At 38.1% G+C, this 26,957-nt stretch overlaps 1 protein-coding gene across 1 annotated transcript in view; it reads left to right on the forward strand.

Moving 5' to 3' along the window:
- Window positions 1-26,540, forward strand: part of xkr7 (XK, Kell blood group complex subunit-related family, member 7) — a 600,411-nt gene extending 573,871 nt beyond the window's left edge. Inside the window, exon 3 of the mRNA XM_039734772.1 lies at window positions 24,090-26,540. Coding sequence (XP_039590706.1) covers window positions 24,090-25,033 — 944 coding nt within the window. The 3' untranslated portion in view covers window positions 25,034-26,540. The remainder of the gene's footprint in view (window positions 1-24,089) is intronic.
- Window positions 26,541-26,957: the final 417 nt, after the last annotated feature.

Consider the following 26,957-nt stretch of genomic DNA (forward strand, 5'->3'; position numbering starts at 1 on the left):
CCAGCATATTATGCATCAGAAGCAGAGAAGCACATACACGCACACACATCTCTGTATTATAAAAGAAACTCTTGAAACGAGACAAGACTGTTGCCAAGAGATTTTTTCAAATCCCGCCCTCCTCTCAACCATTTGCAGTTAACAGCCCACGCCCACGGTCCTCTCACCTCTCATTTGTGTGAATGCTTTTGTCAGACACAGTTCCTGTGCTCTCAGCTCTTATACATTTTTACGTTTTCCTCATTTTAAGTTCCCAATAAAAGAAGACTTATTATGTCCAAATCTAATTGAAGAATTTCATCCCGAAGGGTTATCAACAGAAGAAAATGGCAAATTTATAAATCCCAATGAAGTGTGCAGAACGTGAAGGGTTGTGAATACTCTCTGAATTCACTTTATCTGCATGCTGTATATATTGAGTTACAGCTGCTTATTAGCTGTTTGGTGGAGCAGGCTGTTTATATGTTCCGTATGTGGTCAGATTATATATGAACATTTATTTTTCAATTTGTATGCTGTTATGGTGTATAAAATCTGTACATTTTGGTTTCCATTATATTTTGTTCAAGACAAGACAACAGATGAACTAAGACAAATTAAAGCAGGTTTTCTTCCCTTACACCTATAACACTTGTTCATAGCTTCGTGCTAATTTGGTTTTATAGCCTGGGAAAGGATGCTGAGCTGATACCTCAGGCTATTGATTACTTTATGGATGGACATCTGGAACAACAATTTGGTTTACAGCCTGGGACAGGAAGAACTACTGATACCTCAGAGTACATCAAAGGTTTTGTTGTGTGGGAAAACGGACAGTGAATTAATTCATCAATCATTTGGACAGCCAGCCAATCAGGTGCATGTGTTGTGAAACCAAGGCATGACATTTCATAATAAATATGCCTTGGTTTGGAAAGAAGAAGAGAGAAGCAAAGGGAGAAGAGAGAGAAGCAAAGAGAGAAGCAAAGAAGAAGAGGAATGGACAAAGACGGCCCTGGTCGTCAGAAAGGCATCATGATTGCTAAATCAAACGCCTCCCTGGGACATTCATCCTTGTCATCTGTAACTTTTTCATAAGCTTTTTCTAAAGACTATATATATTCAGACTTTCCTATCACTACCTATTTTCTAGTATTCTTTGTTCCAGTGGTATTATTATTATTCTTGTAATAAATACCATGCTGCTTTTAACTTTAAATGCTTTGTCTTAATGTCTATAGTGATTGAAGTAATAAGTTAGATTTCTTTGAGCACCTGGTGACAGCCGGATTTTTGCCATTATTTCTGTGCTGCGGAGTTTATAAGGATGAGAGTGAGAGCGCTACTCAACAGAAGGAACAAATACGAGAAAGAAGGTATTCTTGGCTGATGAATGGCCTATAGTCAAGAGTGCTGAGTCTTTGTATGTTTAAATGTATTCTTGTAGACCAAAAGTAATATTTAGGTCTGAGATATCACTAAAACATCGTATTGTTGTTCGTGCCGAAAATAAGTAAGTCTCTTGAAGTGCTGAATGACAGGCTGTTATTCCTATAGCACTTGTGTGGTTTAAAGTGCTAAGGGTTAATCAGCATGTGTGTGTCATTCATGGAGCACTGTTGTGGTTAGGGTCTGTGTGTGTGTTCATCTTAAAGTGCAACAGTAGACCAAACCGATAACGAACTTGACGAAAACCCTTACCCTTGAGGAAACAGGTAAAAGGGCAAGTGGAGGGAAATACCACGATAATACATATGCTTTTTAAAAATTTGACAATATTGCTGCTTCTTCCTTTGAGTGTCAATGGATGAGATTTTTTGGCAAGTTTTTTTCTTATTCACTCACGGTTTACAATATCAGATCATATATAAACTATTCAAACTTGCTATAATGTGGTTCTGGACTGTACATCTTCATTTCTCTGTTATCCTTTTGCCTAAAAGCCCCTCATTCACTCATGTGGCATATTTTAGCACTCACTATGTCCATCTCATTCTAGCAGCTGGCTATTCAGTGTTTTTTTTCTAATTTCAATAATTAGCTCATCATTGCATTATAAGTCAAGGAACGATCCACAGGTCAAACTGAGAAGGCATGGAAAACCTGCAGCCGCTGTGAGTCAGTCAGGTGAAGATTAACTGTAACTTCAAGACATCATTGGCCCCAAAGCCACATTAATTATAAGCCTAAGTCTTCCCGTGCCTCTCAATAGTACCATTTTGTTGGCCAAAAGGTGAAAGCATCAAATCGGTTATTTTAAGGTCTTTAATTAAAGCAGGAGACTCTTAACATTGCAAGAAATTATTGAATAATGAGAAAAGGAAAGGAATTACACTGATAGCCGTCTTTTCATGAGTTGTTTCCTACACTACGTCAAGTGTGATCTGTACTTTTAGCAGCATGTACTAAATCTCCACATCAAGCACGCATTGCTTGAGTTGACATTTGGGCTGGAAAAGAAATAGTTTGCATGCTGACCTTACATCTCTCGCTGTGCTCTCACCGCTTTATATTGGCAGTTTCTTGATTCTGTTTTTTAATTGCCCACTGCAGTTTGATCCTTAGTGCTTTACAAATGCACTTTTGCAGAATACAAATGTAACATGGACATGAATAATGAAATACAAGGCCTCTTTTTTAACATATCAAGAGGAAGTCATAAAATAATTATGTCCTTTTAATTTAAATGTGTCCCTAATGCAGTACCAAGAAATAAATAACCAATCTTTCAAACCTGACCTGACCTGTGTACTTTTTACTTTTAAACATTATCTGACTTTACTGATTGGAGTATTTAAAAGGCAGCCTGATTCCATTCCTCCAGTCTTTACCTTTCTTTTTCTCCTGTTTGGTGCTTTGTGTCTGTCATCACGGATATCTTCTAATAAGCATCCCAGAATTCTTTCAGCTGCAAGGAAGCCAGAAATCAAGATCTTCAATCCCAGTCTTATGAATTATTTATCATATGCAAACAAAAAAATATTTTTTTTTGCTTCTGCATCTAGAATGCCAGTTTGCTTGTTGAGAGACAGATGAAAAATTTTCTGTTGTCACATTACTGATATTTCATCACATTATGAGACTCATATATGAAAGAGATTGCAATTTCAACTGTTTAGAATTCAGCACAATCTGTTCAAATAATAAAAGCTTAAAATACAAAACTAAATGACCCTTCATGCGGAAGATTAACCTGTTTCTAATTCCCGATGCAGCACATTTTTGACATTTACAGTAATTAGCTATTTGCAGATATGATCACCTAACTCAGGGTATGGCTGTGCTCACTTAATTTCAAGTGACCTGCCCAGCACAGTTCTCTGCTCGTTTGCAGTGACCCTACTACCTGCAATTAGAAATTTTCACTTTTCCTTCAGTGGGGATTGTTAACTCCTAATAAAACATGAAAGGTCAATGAAGTAGATTTTAAGATATAACATATAGTGCCTTACACGGTAAATAGCATTGTTTTTAATTGTGATTTTACTTCCCCTTCTATAATTATTGGCATCCTTGGTAAAGATGAATAAAAAGGATTGTAGAGAAAATCACCTTTTGCTGAGTTATCTTAATCTTGCAATGAGAAAAATGAGAGAAAAACGACCTAGAATTAATTGGAAAAAAAATAATCATTCATCAAGAACTAAGTATTTTTAACAAAACCATATGTGCCTAGAAATTCTTATGAGCAAAGTGTAACTGAAGCCGTTTTTCCGTTAATATCCAACTTTTCAAAATTTGATCACAGTGTCCAGGAAGTTTCAAGCAGCAATCCATGCCTTCCAGTTTCGCTGAGGTAGAAATATGAGGTGGCACATAAGCCATACTCCCTTATTCATTCATCAGCATGGCAAAGATAAAAGAACACACAATTCAAAAGAAAGAAAAGTGTGTTGGCCTTTCATAAATCAGGGAATGGCTATACAAATATCTACAGTTAGGATAATAATTCAAAAGGTCAGATTAAGTGAATCTGTTCTAACTTGCCTGAAAAAGGAAATATCCAAATTTATTTTGGGTGGCACGGTGGCGCAGTGGTAGCGCTGCTGCCTCGCAGTTAGGAGACCCGCGTTCGCTTCCCAGGTCCTCCCTGCGTGGAGTTTGCATGTTCTCCCCGTGTCTGCGTGGGTTTCCTCCCACAATCCAAAGACATGCATGTTAGGTGGATTGGCGATTCTAAATTGGTCCTAGTGTGTGCTTGGTGTGTTTGTGTGTGTCCTGCAGTGGGTTGGCACCCTGCCCAGGATTGGTTCCTGCCTTGTGCCCTGTGTTGGCTGGGATTGGCTCCAGCGGACCCCCGTGACCCTGTATTCGGATTCAGTGGGTTTTGAAAATGGATTGATGGATGGATCCAAATTTATTTTGCTCCCAAACGCAGTGAGCAGGAAGGTAATCCCCAAGCATCACTGTTCGAGAAGTACAGAAAAAGAAACTTCTTGGGGTCACCCAGACTCCAAACTACCGTCAAATGCCAGATTACTTGGGAGAATAACGGCTTTTCCTGTCATTTAATCACACATATAAATGCCTAGAGTTTGCTAAATACTACTGGAACTTTGATTAGAATGGTGTTCTGTGGTCAAACAAGATGAAAATTGAGTTTTTTGGCCAAAAACACTCAAGGTGTTGTTTGGCATGGATTAAAAACATTAGAACAATCTAGATGAGAACAGGCTATTCAGCCCAACAAATATAGCCGACCCTATCCATGTAATTCTTATAAAATAACATCAAGTCGAGTTTTGAAAGTCAAAAAGTCTTACTGTCTACCACACTACTTGGTAGCTTGTTCCAAGTGTCTGTGGTTCTCTGTGTAAAGAAAAGCTTCCTAATGTTTGTGCGAAAGTTACCCTTAACAAGTTTCCAGCTGTCCCTGTGCTAAAGGAACGCACAATCAAACTTCTGCCATGGCCATCGCAGTCCTGGAGCTGAACTCCATTGAAAACCAGTGAGGTGAGCCAAAGAGGAGAGGGTACAAGGGAGGACCTAGGACCCTGGATGATCAAGACACTCATCTCGCCCCTGTAAAGAGGGATGCTCTCAGAATGCCTGCTTTGTATTCTCCAACTTTATAAGCTGTTAAAGGAGAAGACTCAGTGTTGTTTTATTGGCAAAGGGAAGCTGTGCAAATTATTAAATGCAAGAGTGACAATATTCATGGCATGTGTGGTTTTGTTAAAAAGAATTTTTTTAGTAGGAATTATTTTTCCTCTTATTTTTCAGTGCAAGATTAAGGCAATTCATCAAAATGTGAATTTTTGATTAACCATTTTTTACTCATCTTTACCATCTTTATCAACTTTGTATTCATTTTTACTCATCTTGTGGAGGGGACTGTATAACATAGCACAAGAGGGCTGGTGTGGTAGTGCTGCTGCTGTTTCATGGACCTACTGACCTGAGTTCAAATCTACGATATGACCACTAGAGGAGTTTACGTGGTCTCTGCATGTCTGTGTCTGTTGTCCTTCAGGTTGTATGGTTTTTCTACTAAATTACAAAGATGAGGCTATGTCATTACACTCTTAAGTAAAACTGCCAAAGTGGTACTACAGTGGGATGCCATAAGGGAAGCATCCTGAACTATCCACATGAAGGTTCCAGAAAGAACCTTTTATTTAGATCCCTAACAAAAAGAAGAGTAAATGATGGCAGATTTGTGAAATGCAAATGTGTTTATGTGCTTACAGTAACACAGGCTAAGTTCACATTTTTCTTGATCTATTAGTATCCTGATAGGTAGCCTACTAGACATTAAAGATTTCTGTTTTATCCACATACAGTCATGTGAAAAAGCAAGTACACCCCATTGAAACTGTTGACTTTTCCAACATATTTGAACAGACAAAGAGAACATCTTCATGGAAACAGTGCTTACAGATAAAGGTTACAGTCTTGAATTAAAAACATGAGGAAAATGTGTATTTTTAGTCATTCATTCAACAAAAATTGTAATGGTCAACTGGGGAAAATGAAGTACACCATTGGTCTCAGAAGCTGGTATCGCCCTCTTCAGAGGAACAGTCTCTGACAATGATTCTGTGAAATGTTTGACTACTCCTCCATGCAGAATTACTTCAGTTACAAAATGTTTGTGGGTTTCCTTGCACGTACTAACTCTTTCAAATCCCCCCAAAATATTTCACTTGGATTTAAATCAATACTCTGACTAGGCCAGTCCATAACCTTCTGTTTCTTCTTTTTGAGCCATTCCTTGAGCGATTTGCTAGTGTGTTTCACACCGTTTTCATGTTTAAGGTTCAATTTCCAATTCAACTACAATTTTTGGATAGATGGCCTCCATGAAGCACACTTTGGTATCATGCAGCATTCATAGTTGACTTGACTTGACTGCAAGCTGCCCAGGCCTTGTGGCAGCAAAGCAACCCAAAAACCATAACAGTTCCACCACCATGCTTCACAGTTTGTGTGATCTTCTTCTCCTGAAGTGTTTCCTTCAGTTTGCACCAAACATGTCTACTGTTACTGCAGACAAACAGGTGTATCTTTAATTAATCTGTCCAGAGTACATTGTTCCAGAAGGTCTGGTCTTTCTCTGTATGTTCAATGGCAAACTTTAGTCTTGCTGTAATATTTGTTTTAGACAACAAGTCTTGCTCCCGGCACATTTTGGACAATCTGCATTTTATATAAGACACTCTCAACCTGCATACTCTCTAAGGAGGTTCTTTTCATTGGCTCCTAAGCTGGATAACACCTGATTTTTATTTAATGGATTTGAAGTGGTGGTAAATGTAGGGATGAACTTACTTTCTTCCATGTGCCAAATCTTCATTTTTGTTGATTATGATAATCAATACACCATGTCCATTTCCCTTTATCTGTAGGCACTGCTTGCATGAAGATCTAATGTTTGTTCATGTCTCCATGTGTGCCTACTTTTTCACATGACTGTATTACGCTACCTTTTCAAAGCTCAAATAGCCAATTCCATATACAAAAACCCCTTCCGGGTGGCACGGTGGCGCAGTGGTAGCGCTGCTGCCTCGCAGTTAGGAGACCCGGGTTCGCTTCCCAGGTCCTCCCTGCGTGGAGTTTGCATGTTCTCCCCGTGTCTGCGTGGGTTTCCTCCGGGCGCTCCAGTTTCCTCTCACAATCCAAAGACATGCAGGTTAGGTGGATTGGCGATTCTAAATTGGCCCTAGTGTGTGCTTGGTGTGTTTGTGTGTGTCCTGCGGTGGGTTGGCACCCTGCCCAGGATTGGTTCCTGCCTTGTGCCCTGTGTTGGTTGGGATTGGCTCCAGCAGACCCCCGTGACCCTGTATTCGGATTCAGCGGGTTGGGAAATGGATGGATGGATGGAAAACCCCTTCCCAGAATGAAATGGTTCTTTGTAAAGCAGTAGGTCTATGAGGAACCACACAGCTCAGTGCCTTTAAAGAGCCTTTCTTTTAAGAGTGTGCCCCCAATTGGCACGCTGTCCTGGTTTGTAAGATGGCTATATGCATAGCGCTGCTAGGATAGGCTCCGGCCCTCTGTCACCCTGAATTGGATTAAACAAGTGTGAGAAGGCTGTGTAAATGTTGCAAAATATACTTTTCTCAGTCCTACTTAGTCCATTTTATGACAACAAAACTGATTTCATTAAACCAAAAAAAACTCATACATTTTATGGAATCGAATTCTACATTTTCTGTATAGTAATACAGTCATTAAACTATCCTAATACATTTACATGTGCTTAATATATCAATACATTTTTATGTGGTATGCTTGTTTGTTGACAACAGAATCATAAAGTAATTTACAGAGAAGCTATTGCATAAAGTAAAAGGCGAGTCAAACAATTCAACACACAAACAGCAGATGTGATTTAAAATTCCTGTGACATTTAAATGATAGCATCAATTTTTGCAAATTACTTTAATGTATTCTATTACTTATTTTTGTGTATTTTAAAAGCAGGACTACACATACCCGTATTTTCAAAGTAATTTCATGAAAGTGTAAAATAGAGATGACAAGTTATTCTATTCAACAAGTCAATTCACTTTTATATAATACTCATCTGCTTTGACGGCTGAGAGCACTACACATATTTACAAGTATCCATTTTTTCAACCATTAATCCAGTTTGGTGATGCAGGGAGGTGAGAGTCCACCTGATAGCACTGGGAGGAGAGCAGGAAGCACCCCAGGATGGAGCACCAGTCTAACACAGGTCACACACGCTCACTTAACCTGACATGCATGGTCTTGGGAAAGCCAGAGTTAAGTGCACCCACAGGGCACAGGGAAAACATGCCAACTGTACCCAGACAGGCTTTGATTTGAACCCAAATTAACGTTGTGCTGACCCTGCTTACAAGTATAGTTCAAATTCAATTACACTCAAAATATATGTAATAAAACACAGACACTGTGCAATATGTTAACTGAAATATGTACAATATACAGTATATCTATAGGTATTTTGGCATAATACATTAGATCCAATCAAGAACAATACACAGAAGATAAATGTTAATGGTAATTTGATTCAAAAATAAAACTATGCATTTTGTCTATGCATTCTATTCCAAAAAATAACTCTGGAGCATACAATCCAAGACCACTTAAAATCTCTCCAAATTACAATAAACCAATTGGCAGGCCACTGTCGCCTGGCACTGTGCTCATGGTAACGGTGGAAGTCCAGTTCTGCATCTGTAAGGAGTGATGATAAAGTCTCTCATTTACTATGAAGTCTTGTTCCAAGGTCAAGAGGGATGGCTTAGTACAAAATGGAGGGGACACAAATCATCAGAACAGGATGATGAGAAAGCAAACAGAATGTGAAAGAAAAAATCAGTCATTCACATGTTTTATGAAAAGCCTTGTCATCAACTGTTAACAACAGTAAGATATGCTAAAATAATGACTGCTAAGCCTGGATTTAAATACTAAAACTGAATGAGCCGACAGATCATTTCAGAGTTTGCCTAGTTTGGTAGCTTCATACATGCTGGGTCTTTTAACCCTCACAATGTCTTTATATGTGTAGAGGACAAGTCAAAGGAAGTTATGCTTAAACTGTATGACACACTAGTGAGGCCACACCTGAAGTACTGCATGCAGTTTTGGCCTCAAGGCTATAAAAAGACAAGAAAAAATCCAGAGAAGAACAACTAGGCTGACTCCACACTGCAGGAGATGAGCTACAAGGAGAGACTGATGGAGCTGAACACTTTCAGTTTAAGCAAAGGGACTTTAAGAGATGACATGACTAAATTGTCTAAAATTATGAAAGGAATTAGTACAGTGAATTGAGACTGTTACTTTAAAATGATTTTAACAAGAACATGGGGACACAGTTGGAAACTTTTATAAAGGTAAATTTCATGCAAACATTAGGAAGTTTTTTCCTCATGCAAAGAAGTATAGACAGCTGGAATAGGTTACTAGGTAGTGTGGTAAACAGTAGGACTTTAGTGACCATTAAAACTTCACTTAATGTTGTTTTTGGAGGAGTTAAATGGATAGGATTTGTTGGGCTGAATGGCCTGTTCTCTTCACTGAAGTTCTTATTTGCCTGTCAGGAGTATCTCATTAATTCTGTTTTAGTATTTTCTCTAGTGTTTCATACACAACACATATTTTTTATTAATATCTATTATATTTTATTGTTGGTTTAGCAATGTCAGTGTGCCGCTATTTACTTGTGAGTGCCAATACTTTGTGTGGTTGTTTGCATGGACACCACCATTTTGTGTTTCTGGTTACTATGATGCTGTGTGGTGTCCTACCACGTGACCCATGACATTATGGCACTCATGATATATAAGATGACTGCACACACTGAGCAGGTTTTGTTGTGGAAAAAACATTCCTCTATTTTCAAATAAATCATTCTCAGAGACAAGATGAAAATGCAGAACAGTTCTTTTATTTGAACATACTGTAGATATACACAAATGTCTCAGTACATGGAATGAGCAATCAAGAAAACAATTCATTCCCTTTTATACTTTCCTGTTCCCATTACCTTATCTAATCCATCACATCATCTGACTCATAATATGCAGAATTCTATCATCTTAGCCAATCGACTACAGCCACCAGTACACCACTTCATACGCATGGCGAGTCTTTCATTATTTGAAACACTGCTTCGCTAACAGGAGTGTCCTACGGGTTTTTCCATTCATCTTATCATCACTTCATAATAGGGGTGTTTGGGCTTTCTCACTAGTTCTCGATTTTTAAGGGGTGTTTATTACTCATTTACTTAATTTTAACCTTATTAATTACATTGACTTTAAGCCGCATTTAGTTAACCCTTTGGTTACCTTCAGTCCTTTTCCTTATGCTTTTAATAATCCATTGTTACAACTTCATTTAAGTATATAATTGATTAAAACTTAAATATGTATTGATTAAAAATATTTGTTAAAAATTCTATAGCTTCCAAACTTTAAATTATTTAAAAGAAAGACTTGTCTAGGGATTTTGTTTGAACAAACAAAATATGCAGAGTATAATTTAGGTTTTGAGATGATGTTTTTCTGACTTTGATTTGACATTGTGCATGTTGACACCTGCACTGTTTCCTAATAACTTTTTCTGCCAAATCCCTAAAAACAATTCAATTCGACCTTTGACACTCAAGCAGTTCTTTATTTGTGTGGATTAATTCCATTCACTTCATGTGTTATGATTCTAAGATTTATACATTCTTTTGAGCTTTATAAACTTATTTTTGAGCTCATACATTATTTTCTGTGGTTTAAAATTGCAGAGCCTCTCTTGTTTCTTCATTTTCCTATTGCAATATTGTTTTAGATTTTTTAATATAAATTTTCATTCTTTTGATTCATGTTTTTCGTTTTGTTAGCATGTGCCAGATGATTTGTGACGACGTATAAGCTGATGCCATAGTCTTTGAAAGTCTTGTACAAAGAATAGTGTAGGTTTTCTGGCAAATTAAATAGCTATTGAGTCTCTGAATTTAACTTTGATTCACATTCTGGTTTTGTAGAAGCACAGGCTTGATTTATTGGTGTTAACTTAGCACGTTGCTGACTTATGTGTCATTCTCTGACCTGTTTTTCTCTGCCCTTGTGGTCCACCACTTTTTCACTTTGTGCTAATACACTGCATTCTTACAATAGTGCCACTTTCTGCACTGTAGTATTTTACCATCAACATATTTGTTGTGGAATAACCAGCAGGAAAAGTGTTCACAAAGGTGGATTTCAGGAATTAGAAAGGGATTAGTACAATGGACAGGGAAAATGTCAGCTATACCAATGACAAAACCAAAAAGAAAATCTAAAAATTTGAGGTCAACAAACAGAGCACCAAGTCTGAACAGAAATTCTGATTAGAAGTCAAAGAAACCCCACATTTGTTACATTTATTAAGAAGAATCAGGATAGTATTGTTATTGAGCTGCCATGTTAAATATGAGCAATCCTATGCGAAGAATGTAGGCCTCCAAAAATATCCACAAGCAATGCCTACCCCAAATTTTACAGGCTAGCTTTGGCGTACACAGGCCTAAAAGTTGCCATGGCTTTCAAAGTTACATATGCCACAAAATGCATAAAAATCCCTTTTCAGGAACAAGAACCAGCAGGACATTTGACTGGAAAGGACAAGGCCACAAAGAAATCTTATAAATCGCCCATTTATTCCAAAATTCTTAAAAAAAAAAAAAAAGCATCAGGTAACCAAGAGGAAGCACATCCCAGTAAGTGATCCAGTAATCAAAATTCAAGTACAGAAGCAAAATAATTGAGAACCAGAAAAATCAGAACTTAAAATAACATACTCTGAATAAACCACTGAAGAAGTCACTTTCAAGTCCACCTAAACACAGGGTGATGGTCATCCTTCATCAGGTCTTCCACCACAAAGTACAAGGATAGATAGATAGATAGATAGATAGATAGATAGATAGATAGATAGATAGATAGATAGATAGATAGATAGATAGATAGATAGATAGATAGATAGATACTTTATTAATCCCAAAGGGAAATTCACATACTCCAGCAGCAGCATACTGATAAAAAACAATATTAAATTAAAGAGTGATAAGAATGCAACATAGGAGCAACACAAAAAGCAAAGAATCTAAATAGAATCTAAATATTTTAACCAAAAATACATAATTATAGATAAACATAGCTATATATGTCGTAGCATCTCCTATATACTAGTGTTTTGTTGTACAGGTGACTGTAATTTCCCCTTTATTGTGTAGAACGTAACAAAATGAGTCAAATTTCATACTTTTAGCCTTCTTATGTTACACTACCTTTTATACCTATGCCATCAGGCAACAAGACCAAACTCTAAGGAAACAGTACAATCTCAATATTGGTCATAAATCAGCACAACCTGATAATGCTAGATTTGTAGTTTCAGGGGGGAAAATCTTGTGTAGTTACGTTTGATTCTTCCTGGTGAGCTCATCATCTGCACATCTACATGTCTCAAAAGAGTTGTCTTCTCATCATGGAGGAATGGCAAAAGAGAGAATTGCTCCACTGTTCATGGAAAGATGGATAGAGGTAGCACACACGCATACTCTCACGCACACCCACACACACACACTCACACCAACACACACGCACACACGCACACTTAATGGACATTTCCTGGGACATCCACCAATAAAAAAGCTCATGTAAGCTCAACCCCTCAGTCTGGTATTTTTTTTAGTTCCAAATAAGTAAGAAAGGAAACAATTAAGCCATAATCCTGGCCCAGATGGTGTTTTCCTTATCAATTAAACTCAAGGGTAGAAAATTGGTTTGTCCACCTTCCAGACTCTTTGACATTACAAATAAAGACATACAAGATATTAATCAACATATATACTGAATATCACTTATTTTACACTCCACTACATTTAATGGGCTCCATCCTTCTAAGCAATATGGCCTCGGCCAAGCAATATGCACTTCAAGCCAGAAGGAAAAACCAGAGCAGTGGTGAAATGCAGCCAGATAAATGAAGAAAATTGACCACTAATTATACAGACAATTGCAACAAAACAGACATTTGTCAGAACAGATGGCAAATGTTACAAACTAAAACATGTTTGGCATTCCGCAGGCTGTTTTTAAGGAGCTGGGAAGTTTTCTCTTTTTCTTTCACAAATAAACTCTTTGGAACTCTGTGTAATTCACTTCTTCAAATGCAGAACAAATCAGCTTTTTAGGGAGCAGTACAGAGCAGGAGCAGTCTCACTGTCTGACTATTGAACTGGAACTAAGATGAGAGAGAATGAAGATGCTATGTAACAACTACAACCCCAACCACCACACTAGCACTTGTGTCATTCTCAAAGACTTGTAGTGTGATGAGTTTATTTTTCTTCTGTAAAAATGATCAGTTATGCAAAGCCTCTTTGGAAATGTTTGTAAGACTTTGTTGCTTCTCTAATAGTTTTATGCATCTATTTTAAGGCTACATCTCTCCACACTGGGTCAGTTTAAAGCCCCTGTTCTCATGAAATAGGTTGAAGCTTTGGGAAGAAGGCAAACACTTGCCTTGGGCAGGAAACCAGTTCATCACAGAACAAACACCCTCGGGCCATTTTAGAGTCCCAATTAACCTAACATGTCCATCCTCTGGATTTGTGAGAAAGATTGACATATGCAAAGAAAACCTGCAAGGAGGAGATGCGAATGTCACCCTAAGATTAGTCGTAAACTTTATAGACTTTTTTCTGCTTCCCTCGCTAACAAAATGTGACTTACGTATAACTGTGTTAAAATATATAATAGGTGTAAGTAAAAGAGAAAAGGTAAATTTAATCTTTCTGTGATGTATTTCTGAAGGAGTATAGTCAGTTGGAATTTCAAATGGCCATCCAGGTTAAATCACGACTGCCAGTCTTCATTAGGTATCAATGGATGTCCTGAAGCCATCTTGTATATTTAAGCAGCAAGAAATGCTTGCTTTCACTGGCTGGTGAAAACAACAAAAAATCACTCAGCTTAACTGACAGAAACATTTTCTCCTTAATCTTCAGCAAAATGAGGCTTTCATTACTTGTTCTAATAGCTTTCTTGGTTTATTTATCTGCTCTCATGCCCAAGTAATTGTCTATTTGTAATGCCATTGCCCTAGAATGAAAAAGTAGAAATTAAGTTCAGTTATCGTCACTTGTGCAGAGACTCTGTGTCCCTCCAGCACATCAGTTCTCGTCACGCTAAGTCCTACAGCCAGAGTTTATTTATAACAAAAAAAAAACAAAAAGACAAGGCACTGTTGGGATTTTTTCAAGAGGCATTTATCTCAAAATCAGTTTTGAGCAGTTGCTTTTACTAGCCTGTAACATATGGCTTATTTTTACCTTTTTTCGAAGGCTTTAAACAAATGAGATGATTGCTGTTCCTTTTCACTCCTTGTATTATTCTCTTCCCATTGTGGCTTCAAGGCTGATTTGTTTCTGATCTGAATTCCCAACCTCCTATCCCAGCTAATATATACTCAGAGACAGAAAAACGAACCTTTTTTTGCTTCAAGACAATCCTGCTATTCTCCATGTGCCACATCGTCGGCCACTACAAAGCACAGCTCAGGGCAGGCAGCAGTCCACAGAAATAATCGTATAAACAACTGGGAGGAAGTTTTAACCATTTAGAAACAGATGCTGTCTTTTTTGTATATTAAGGTGATGACATTTGGATGCAAAAAAGTACAAACCAAAAATCAGACAAAAGTGTTATTTATCATCATTTAAATCATTTTAAACAGGCATTAACACTCAGTTTAAGTCTAGCCAAAATTTTAACATTAACTCTTGAATCATCTTCTTGGGTGACTTTAATTCGTATATATAAAATGGAAAACCGTGCAACTGAATCCTCCTTTTTATTTCAAGTGCATGTAGAATATTACAAGGAGTCTTCAAGTGACGGGCCGTTCAGGTGGGTGGCTACACAACAGAATCAAGAGTGACTAGTAAGAATGATCATGGCTCACTCACTGTGTGTGCAGCGTCTGCTTGTTCTTTCCATAACTGTGTAGGTTTTTCTCCCACATGCTGCCTCTATATTAAGGAAGTGTGGTGCTCTGCACTGAAATAGACTGTGCTGCCTCATTCATTGTGCCACATGCTGCCAGGATAGGCTTCACCCAGCATGACCTTCAATTAGGCGAAGCAGTTTTAGCTAATGGATGAGTGAGGAAGTAGAAGTCCCAAGCAAGGAAATGTTGGAGCCCCAACCCAGTTGTTTTATCTTGGTAAAGTAATATATATATATTGCTCTACTTTCCCCTATTGTATTATTAATATGTAGCCTTAGAATGCCTAATCTCACAGACTTACCACTGTATATAACTTCTCCCCACCTTCCCTTCTATATCTACAACCTTAGGCAATTAGATGTAGTAACATGACAAGCAGGAGTTAAGTTACACATAAAATAATGTATTACTGATAATATTCATAAATAATAACAAAATGCAAAGTACATTTGAATATTGACAACCATACAACCTGATAAAATGGTGATGTGTAATTCAGGTGGCACACAGACTTGTAGTTACTTAAAATGTCTTGGTGCTCAGCTTTCAGCCACATGTCTGTTCAATATGGCTGCTGAGCTGTGCTCTTCATTTTGTTGTCTTCATCCTCACAGGTTAGCAAGAGAGATGCTTCTTCATCATATGTTGGTTAGAGAGAGAGAATGTGATTGAGCAAGCAAATGTATAGGTTTTCTGTCCAACACCTCCAGCCAATCCAGACAGCCATATCTCAGACCAATGGGAGAAATAGTACATTTTAACACCTGCAACTCCCCCCCAAGACCATATGTTAAGTAACCTGGCTTTGTGTGGGGGATGAGATAAAGACTTTAGCAGAGAAATACTCATTAAACTGGTTGAAGACACATCCCCCCAAATCCAAATTACAAAGAGACAGTCGTAAAAGGGGTGCAAACATGAATACCTCTCACCACTTGGTTTGCCTAAATTATAAATAAAGACATACAAAACATTTATCAAATTATATGCAAAATCCCACATCACAACACCAGTCATCCTGATTTACATTTTTAAAATCTAAGCAAAAATACAAGCACCCAATGGTGAGGAGGAAACAAAATAAATCAAAACAAAATAGCCCCATTCAGACTGTGTACTGTTGGCTTTTTTTTTTTTTCAATTTAACAGGAGTTACATGCGTTGTTGTGCTCTGCTCAGAGACTGACGCCTATTTCCGCTGACCTGTGATTTACAGCCTGCAATCCATAAGGGGGTTCAGTCAGGTGTCCTCACTGGGCATCTTCTCATTGCTGTGAAAGATATAGAAGAGGGCATGAGTAGTGACAGCGCCCATTCTCAACCCAGGGGTGGTATCACATACCTTAGGGGAGATAATATGCCACATAAAATTGCATTTTAAAGTGAGTCCTTATTTCTAAATTTTAAAAATGCCATGCCTCTTTTTGCAGCTTACTATGAGGCTAAAGGGTACATGGGAAAAAAAAACCTTAAAACTTACCAAATATTTCCACTTTGTAGCATCAAAGGTTTCAATTTAAGAAAACATGCCTTCTGCATTTATAAGGCATCAATGTATTAATAGTAGTCCTGCTGGGGTCAGTGATGCCGCCTGGGGGAGTGGAGCCTGGCTGAGACCTTTGGTGCAGCACTTTCACCACACCCAGAAGTGCTGCCAGAAGATCATCACTGGACACCTGGAGCACTTCCAGGTGCCCTATAAAAGTTGCCAGTCGCCACTACTCCAGGAGCCAGAGTCGGGAGGACGTGGACAACGGTTGCTGGAGAAGAAGTGGACATGAAGAGAGAGAGAGAAGAGAAAGGAAAAGAAAGAAGAGAAGAGTGTTTTGTTCAGTGTTGTGCTGGTGCTTTAACTGTGCTGTGAAGGTGGGAAACGGGGAATGGCTTTTCACGTGTGGAAAAAGAAAAAAAAAATAAAACGTGTGCTGAACTTGTGTCTCTTTTCTGTCTGTGTCGGGTTTGGGTGGCAGGAGCGCCCTCTGCAGGCCACAACATTCATCACATATCAGTGATAGCTGTTAGAGAATAGTTGCTGTCACAATGTAGATCCTTCTTGCTATTCTTTGTTATCTTAGACCCATGAAGTTCATTAAAAAAGTTTCTGACCATATTCAGGGTTGGTTCTAGGCTATTTACTTCAGAACAGCAGCCAGTCAATCCCTTGTCACCAATGATTGATACCTTGTATGTACTTCCAGTTGCAGTTCCAGAATTGCAATCTCTTTAGAGATCAATAACAATAATTCCAGTTAGTGGTGAATTATTTTAGCAGTCTTAGAAATTAGAATATGTGATTGGTATATGGTTCCCGTGACCCTGTAGTTAGGATATAGCGGGTTGGATGATGGATGGATATATGGGGCCATATTTCTTCATTTATGGTGGGGAGCAGATTTTTTCTTGTTGAGGGATGACAAAACTGACAGATCTATATGATCTGTTGCATTGGCCTCAAAGTTTTTTTTTCATAGAAAATGTGGGAATTTTTCTTGTCACTGGTGAATTACAAATATCTCCATTTGTTTATAATGAAACAGTTGTGTTTATCAATCATTATTACTACCTACACATATTCTATTGGTTGGTTTCTGTCTGCTTTTACCTTTTATTTTTCATTAGCCTTCAAACCATGGAGCTACATAATCACAGTAAATAACATTCTTCCATATTTATTATAATTATTCCATTTATTTGTTGAACACTCATTTTTGTCTCTTTTAAAATGTTGACAGACATGCATTTTCTTGGCACAGAGTTAAATTATTGGGCATAATTCCAGGGCCCTGACAATTATAGTAATTGATTGAATTGAACTTTAAATATTTCCAAATGATCCTCTGTGGATGCCAATTGAGGCTTCCATTGACAGACTCCTAGGATCATATAACAGCTTGGCTAAATGGAACCTCTGTAAAACTCTTGACATATAAGATAAACCAGATGAGGACACAGTGGTAGGAATGCTTCAGGATTCATTTTTTTTAATTCAGTTGTAAAACATAGTTGTACAAATTATTCTCCTGCTGCCCTTTGGACTCTGTCACTATATCTTGAGCAGTATTTTCTTGTTACAAGGCTTTCATAAAAGTATTGTGGGTGTATGGCTAAGAGATGAGCATGGTAAAATAACAAAATACAAGGAAGATAATGTAATATCTTTTGGAGAGCAGACAAAATAGAATAACCACTGTTATATTATGTTACTCACACACACATATATATATATATATATATATATATATATATATATATATATATATATATATATATATATATAGCCCTCACTGACTGACTCACTGACTCACTGACTCATCACTAATTCTCCAACTTCCTGTGTAGATAGAAGGCTGAAATTTGGCAGGCTCATTCCTTACAGCTTACTTACAAAAGTTTAGTGCCTGCTGTATTATCGTGGTAATTCCCTCCACTTGCCCTTTACCTGTTTCCTCAAGGGTAAGTGTTCTCGTCAAGTTCGTTATCGGGTTGGTCTACTGTTGCACTTTAAGATGAACACACACACAGACCCTAACCACAACAATGCCCTATGAATGACACACACACGCTGATTAACCCTTATCACTTTAAACCACACAAGTGCTATAGGAATAAAAGCCTGTCATTTGGCACTTCAAGAGACTTACTTATTTTCGGCACCGATGTTTTAGTAATATCTCAACCCTAAATATTACTTTTGGTCTACAAGAATACATTTAAACATACAAAGACTCAGCATTCTTGACTATATGCCATTTATCAGCCAAGAAAACCTTCTTTATCGTATTTGTTCCTTCTGTTGAGTATAGCGCTCTCACTCTCAGCCTTATAAACCTCACAGCACAGAAATAATGGCAAAAATCCGGCTGTCACCAGGTGCTCAAAGAAATCTAACTTATTACTTCAATCACTCTAGACATTAAGACAAAGCATTGAAAATTAAAAGCAGCATGGTATTTATTACAAGAATAATAATAATACCACAAGAACAAAGAATACTAGAAAATAGGTAGTGATAGGAAAGTCTGAATATATAGTCTTTAGAAAAAGCTTACGAAAAAAGTTACAGATGACAAGGATGAATGACCCAAGGAGGCGTTTGATTTAACAATCGATGTTCATGATGCCTTTCTGACGACCAGGGCCGTCTTTGTCCGTTCCTCTTCTTCTTCTCCTCTTCTCCCTTTGCTTCTCTCTATCTTGCTTTTCAAACCAAGGCATATTTATTATGAAATGTCATGCCTTGGTTTCACAACACATGCACCTGATTGGCTGGCTGTCAAAATGAGTGATGAATTAATTCACTGTCCGTTTTCCCAAACAACAAGACCTTTGATGTACTCTGAGGTATCAGTAGTTCTTCCTGTCCCAGGCTGTAAACCAAATTGTTGTTCCAGATGTCCATCCATAAAGTAATCAATAGCCTGAGGTATCAGCTCAGCATCCTTTCCCAGGCTATAAACCAAATTAGCACTAAGCTATGAACAAAAGTAAGGTGTAAGGGAAAAAACCTGCTTAAATTTGTCTTAGTTCATCTGTTGTCTTGTCTTGAACAAAATATAATGGAAACCAAAATGTACAGATTTTATACACCATAACACCTGCCCATATAAGGCTGTCTGTCAGCCGCAATCCAATAGACACGCTGCCACTAAATATTCGCAGGCAAATCAAAAAGTTAATACCGGGAATGCCTGTTAAACATTTTAGATTCACGAGTAGCAAGTTAAAATTGCTGGTGAAGGACTGTGCTTGTGCAAACGAAGATGAGATGGTCAGGGATAGACTAGTGTTTGGCACAAACTCAGCGAAAGTGTAAGAGAAACTTTTAAGTGCAAAGCCCTCACTGACTGACTGACTCACTCACTCATCACTAATTCTCCAACTTCCCATTTAGGTAGAAAGCTAAATTTGGCAGGCTCATTCCTTACAGCTTACTTAGAAAAGTTAAGCAGGTTTCATTTCAAAATTCTACGCGTAACGGTTATAATGGGTCCCCCATCCCAGCGCCTCCCACATTGTTGGCTGCCTGCCTATATAAGGCCGTCCGTCACTCCAGTCTCTACATTCCCTTCCTTGCTTCACCACGGGATTCACGTCTCCATGCTGATAACTGCAGCCTTTTTATTTAATCCACGGCTTCTCTGCCGTTTTATTGTTCGTTTATTACGATTATAGTTATTGTGTAGGTATTTTAGACTTACTTTACATTGTTCAGGTGCCCATTTCCTTTATCGTTCCAACCATACCCCTATTAACATGTCTATTGCGTCGATCACCATCGATCAAAGAACTGTCACTTACCGAGTGGTTTCCATGCCCGGAGATGGCAGCTGCCTTTTCCATTCTCTATGTTACATATTGCACGGCCATATCAGGCTCACTCTTGATTTCCGGAGGAACATTGTGTCTTATGTATTGAATGACTGGACGGGTTCAAGGTGTGGCCTGATGACGGTACAGGAGATAATTATTCTACACAGAAGCACTATAAGAGTGAAATGCTTAAGCCCTTCACCTAAGGTTCTGCATGTGAGTTGATGGCTGCCGCTGAATTGTTTGGTTGTCGCTTTCAGGTGTACTGAAATGGCCAAATATTTTACACCTTTTGACAACCGCCAATGCCTCTTAAACATCTTATGTTCACAGGTGACGATTTCAGTAGTAGACACTTTGATGTTTATGAATGTTTAAACTCTCAAAAGCTGGATGTGAAGTTATCGATGAAACCAGTTGTATGCTTACAACGCTTGACAGATGCCGAATGTCACTTCAACACAAGTCCTATAAATACTGTCGTAATTGAAACAAACCATGAAACTCAAACCGATTATGACAGCAGCAATCCAAACTGTGAGATTTGAAACAAGATTACTGTTCACATGGCCAACTGTACATCGCATACTCAAGAGTAAGCTCAGTGCACAGCTTGGTCATATTACAACCGGAGGGTTGAACTCACAATGTGGTATACAAAGAGATCCTTAACAAATAATTATTGGTATATTTTCCGTCAGTTTAAAAAGGTTTAATTTTCTTCTTAATAAAAATTTTAAGGCAGTACTTCACTGCTGCGAAGCGCGGGTATTTTCCTAGTTGTATATATTTAATAGTAATTTTGCTCAGATCATTTTTTGGATTGTTGTAGCATATACAGGAAAGTCTGAGGGGAGAAAATCATTTACAAGTCTGTAGCTTCATTCATTTCTTTAGTGTACAAGATAATTAAATATAAAAAAGTGATAAAGTTAGTGCCCATTTAAGTCAATCCAGTTCATATGAATATAAGGGTAAGCTGTTTGAATACTTTGGTTAAAAATCAGGAAATGAGTCTGTCCAGCCTTGTCCAATATACAAGCTAAGCCACAAAAAATATATTTATTGATAATTTACAGCATTCTAAGCATTGTCACCTTCTATATACTCCCCCTCCCGATCTCCACACCGCTCCATACGTATCTTCCATTGATTGAAACAGTGCTGGATGTCTTCTTGCGTGAAGCTCTTCAACAGTTTGCCGTTTTTGTCTTCACTTCATTCATTGAAGAAAGATGTGTTCCCTTCAGGTCACTTTTGATTTTCAGGAACAAGTAAAACTCACAGGGAGCTAAATTAGGCAAACAGGGAGGATCATTCAGGACAGGAATGTTTTTGTCAGTCAAAAACTGCTTTATGGAAAAAGAAAAAAATGCAAGAAATTTGATGTTGATTTGCTGTTGGATTTTTTCAACCGACATTAACGCTGCAACTCATGTAGCAATTGTTGTGCAAATACTGACTGGGCTTCTCACAGGATATACCTAGCCAGTCAGCTGTTTGACAGGGCATGTAGGAGGGGATATAGTTCTATGATTTACATCTGGCCAACCTCCAGACGGTTTTCCAGGAAAGCCCCAAAGCCAGTCCAGTTATTTTTGTGTCTCACCTCGTATATCTAATCACCTTTATGCCCATGTGAACTTGACTAATTGCTATCAGTCTGGAAATGATTATTAAGTTGGTTCTAAGTGTCTGGGGTTCTAATGAAAAACAACCAGGTATAAATCATCCAACCAGAGAAAGTTTGTGTTAGTAGGTAAGCTTTTATTAAGTAATAGTCTGTCAAAATCTCTTCCTGAGTAAGTGATAGCACATTCCATGAAGTCACAAAGGACCCTAGAGCAACATATAGGGATCTGCAGGCCTCTTTTGGTTTGACCAGGACAGTGCCCATGAAAGCATCATCTGAAAGGCACTGGGAATAATGTACTTCTTTGCAGATCAGAAAGGAGACAATCATGTTTGCTGAAATGCACCCTAATGATTCTTCAAAAATGTTATAACAATGTTACAGAAATAGATGAGTTAAAAATGTAATTTTATGGCTTATATGGCACCTATGTCAGCACGTAAACATGGTTAATGGTAGCATCATGGCATTGGATGCTTTGTTGATTCAAGACCCAGACTATATTTTAGCACCATAATTTCAAGTTTTTGAAATTGTCTAGGCAAAATCTAAACCTAAATGAGGTGTGGTGGAAGAACACGTAAATCATGCTTATAAATCTACAAATGTCACTACATTGAAGCTGTTGTGCAAGGAGAAATAGTCCTTCACTGTGTTGAGAGAGACTTGTCAATAATAATCAGAGGAAATGTAATCTCATTTATTATTGTAAGTGGTTTGACCAGGGCTGGTTCTACCATATAACTGAAATTGGTGATCAGCTAGGACGGCAGAGTGCTTAGGAGAGGGGTTTGCGGGATGTGCATTTTCTCAACCATCATAGTCATAACTATAAAACAACTCAATGAAATATATGGAACCCCTCCGCTGTTTGATCTAATGTCTGCACCATATTGTGCTCGTAATTCAAAGGAACACCTCCTCTTTCCATACTCTAGAATCTCATACATGTGTAACACTGTGCTCAGAATTACAAGTGGGACTCCCCATCTGCATTTTTTGATCCAATATCTGTGTAACACCATGCTCGAAACTCCATGGGGAAACAACCCAACCCCCTGCTCCTCAGTCTCATTCCTGTGTAATACTGGGCTCAAAACACAAAGGAGGCAGCTCTTCCGTGAAATATATGTAAAGTAATTGTCTTCAAGATTCTGTGGTTTTGGTGCGACAGGTTCACCTTCCCCTTGGGCAGCAAAAAGCTAGAGCCAGCACTGGGTAGACCAGTTAATGAGTCCAGTTGTGCAATGAATTTTGTACATGAGACACTTTATACAAAATAACTTTCTTTAGAAAATAAATATCTAACTTCTGTCTTATTTATTCACTCTATTGTTAAGATGACTTTTGTCCTTGGAATGGAGTTACCTGAAATGTGAATACATAGGTTTTAATTTTATACAGAGCTGGTCAACCTGAATTTCTAATGCCTTCTCAACTTTAATCATGTAGTTATTTTTTACACATGCCTTTTTATTGTAGAATGAATAATAGTTTATTTAGAACAAAATATATTTTATTTTTCATTATTTATTCAACACATAACATATTTTATAGTTTAGTGTACAGCCTCAGAAAAGGCCCAAGCATTATTTAGAAGAGCACTGTCACAGTCCAGAGGTGGATAGCGCAGGCACTTTAAACAAGAAGAGGCTTGTTTGCATCATCCTTTTAAAAGCGCTTATACCACTCATTGATGGTTTGAATGCCATATGCTTCTAGAACCATGGCAAAAGTTTTCATAAAGGGGTTCCTCAAGTTTTACACCATATTAAATGTTTGCTTGTTACTCGGGATATGTCACCTAAGGGATCTCGATGTACGCGGAGTGGTGTTCCTCTGTGCCAAACACAATGATATTAGCTACTGTATGCTCTTCTAAATTACGTTGTGACAGATTCAAGAAAATGTTGTTAGGTCAACAATTCCAGATACGTCTACCTCAAAATGTCAGTGTTTTCTGTTCTGTTCTTATACAAAGTTTGGTTAATTGGTTTACTGTTTGTAAATGTGTTAAATGTACTGTATGTGTGTATATACTGTAACACACACTTTTACTGGTTTACTTTGTTACAGTCTTAACTTTCTTTGATTGTAGAAGAGTGATGCAAGTGTGAGTTCTAAAAGGACAATTATAGCTTTCACTAATTTTTAATTGAAATTTTCCTCTCTCATACAGGTTTGTCTGCCTCAGCCTCACTAGTGTCGCTGGCTTGGATGATTGCCTCATATCAGAAGGTCCTGCGGGATTCCCGGGATGATAAAATGTCAATGTCCTACAAAGCTGTCATCATCCAAATCCTGTGGCATCTCTTCACAATCGGCGCCCGTACGATAGCATTTGCGCTCTTTGCGTCAGTTTTCCAGCTGTACTTTGGAATCTTCATTGTCAGCCACTGGTGCATCATGACTTTCTGGATCATCCAAGGAGAGACAGACTTCTGCATGTCTAAGTGGGAGGAGATCATCTACAATATGGTAGTGGGAATCATCTACATTTTCTGCTGGTTTAATGTTAAAGAGGGACGGACTCGCTACAGAATGTTCATCTATTATTTCATTACACTGACAGAAAATGCTGCTTTGACAGTACTATGGTATTTGTACCGGGACAAGGAGACCACAGACGTCTATGCTTTAATCATATTATGTGTGGTGGTCTGCAGCTTTGCTCTTGGAATGTTTTTCATGTTCGTATACTATTGTCTGCTTCACCCAAATGGACCAATGTTCGGGTCACAGTTGGGATGTATAGGAGAGGAGAGGCAGTTGCCATGTGAAATACCACCAGATGTTATCACAAGCCCTCCTAGGTCTCTGCAAAGGACTATGGGAATGGATAGAGAGCAGGTTCCAGGGGACCGAGACAGCTGCCTACCTGTTTTTCAGGTTAGGCCAAGCATTCCTCCTACTCCAGTATCCCGCACACCACGGACAGAAGGGCCAGTTATTCGGATAGACTTGCCCAGGAAGAGATACCCAGCCTGGGATGCCCACTTCATTGACCGCCGATTACGTAAAACAATTCTAGCCCTGGAGTACACCTCGCCTGTCACTCCAAGACTACAATACCGTACCATCTGTGCTCCTAAGGAAGTGATGGAATATGAGACCACAGTGTAGGCAGGCATATATGTGGTCAATAGCCTGTCCGAGAAGTATTCCTTTCCCCAGGAGTGGAAGGAAATCGTTAACGTCAAGATAGGGTGGGGAGCAGACGGAGACCCTTACCTGATGTGTTATTTTCTGGAGTACAGAAATGGATTATGTTGGGCATGAATTTGACTAAAGGCAAATGCTTGTGTGACTAGCACTAAGTGAGACTCTGCTGTTGTGATAGTACCTGTCTGATCAGTATCAGCCGTTTTTCGATTTAACCGCCCAGAACAAAAAGAATGAAAATTGGATGACTAACCATGTGAATGTGATGAGTCCATATAATATAAGGCATTTTTATCATAGCACTGATTTAATTTAATTGGTAAGGGAGGTATTGCAAGCCAAGACACATGGTGGTTTTTAGGAGTAGGAGAAGAAAGATATACAATGTGTATGTGTTTAAAAAAAAATATATAAGGGCCTGGTTAGCCAACCACAGAACATTTTGTGTAACCAGTTTTTTAACGTCTGCCTTAATTTGGGTTGTCACTGATGACAAATTAAATCTTCTTTTTCCAAGATATTACTAATACTGATTAGTCTTTTAGAAACCATGAATTGGCAATGAAGAATTATATTGTACACAACAGATGCAAAATCATTCAGAAAATCATTAAATGCAGATTGACAAACAGTGAGAGACTTGAAAAAAACCAACATACGTACATACGGTGGGGTCTGATTATTTGATAAATGGGTATCCTGACAACCATTGCAATTGAATAAGTCCACCGACTTAATGAGGATTTCTGCATAATCTGCATTTTATGAAATTTTAACACTAGATCCCACATCAAGAAAATAAAGTAGATATTGAAATGCATATCCAGCTAATCATCAATAAAGATGCTGGAGAACTCAAAACCCTGGAGTAGAGTCCGAGAGCGAGAGGCATATATTCAGAGTTGGAACTATTAAGAAAAGCATCTTCATGCAGACGGTAATTTGAGCTTGACACTGCTCCTCTGTTCTTGGTTAGGTCGAGCAGGTTAATTGTTGTTTGCTTTACCAAGGTGAAATTATACTGAGCAAATACAGAACAACAAAGTAGTAACACGTCTTTCAAATTTATATAAAGGTTAAATATGTTTGTTTAACGAAATTCTAAGCAGAAGTATATATCTTCCTATGTACCATGTACTGTACAGTATATATGTACTCTGTGTACAGCATATCCTAAGAAAGGTGGACAAGTTTTCACTAGATTGTGACATTTTAACAAGAAGAACAGTCTAGCATGAAAGCAGAGTTGATTATCTTGAAGGAAAAACAGAAAACAACTTCAAAAAAAGTGGAGGATGCACAATAGCTTTATGGAAAACAAGAGAGCACTCGGTATCAATGAGTTGTCCATTGGTGCTACTGTACTTCTGAGCCTTGTACAATCAGCAGTGTCGTTCACCACCAGTACAGCGAGGCCTTACTCTTGTCCATTTGTCATGGCCAGACTGTTGCTTCTCACTGTAAAAAAGAAAAAAAATGATAATAGTGAGAATAATTTTTTTTTTTTTTGAAAACTGTTTGAGACAGTATCCCACTGTGTAGGTTCAATATTTTGGAATCAAATGAAGAAAGCATATTTTGTGGTGAGGTGCATCATAGTGATTGACCCAAAGTTTCAGTTATTATCTCAGTCTTGTTAGTATTTACTGGCCTCGAAAAGAATAAACCTCATTTCCCAGCCATTCAGGAAAATCCTCTTTAAAAAATTTTTGGTGCTGAACTTTGCAGTATTCCAGGAAGAAAATGAAATGTAAATTAGAAAATGGCAATCGAGAACGCTGCTTTTCATTATGTGCGATGTTTTATTTTTTTATTTGTTGTTGCTAGCTGTTATGGAAATGGTTGGTGAATTCTGGAAATGGGTTTAGATTCTGACCCAGCAGGA

The sequence above is a fragment of the Polypterus senegalus genome, chromosome 14 (assembly GCF_016835505.1).
Source record: "Polypterus senegalus isolate Bchr_013 chromosome 14, ASM1683550v1, whole genome shotgun sequence".
Lineage (NCBI taxonomy): Eukaryota > Metazoa > Chordata > Cladistia > Polypteriformes > Polypteridae > Polypterus > Polypterus senegalus.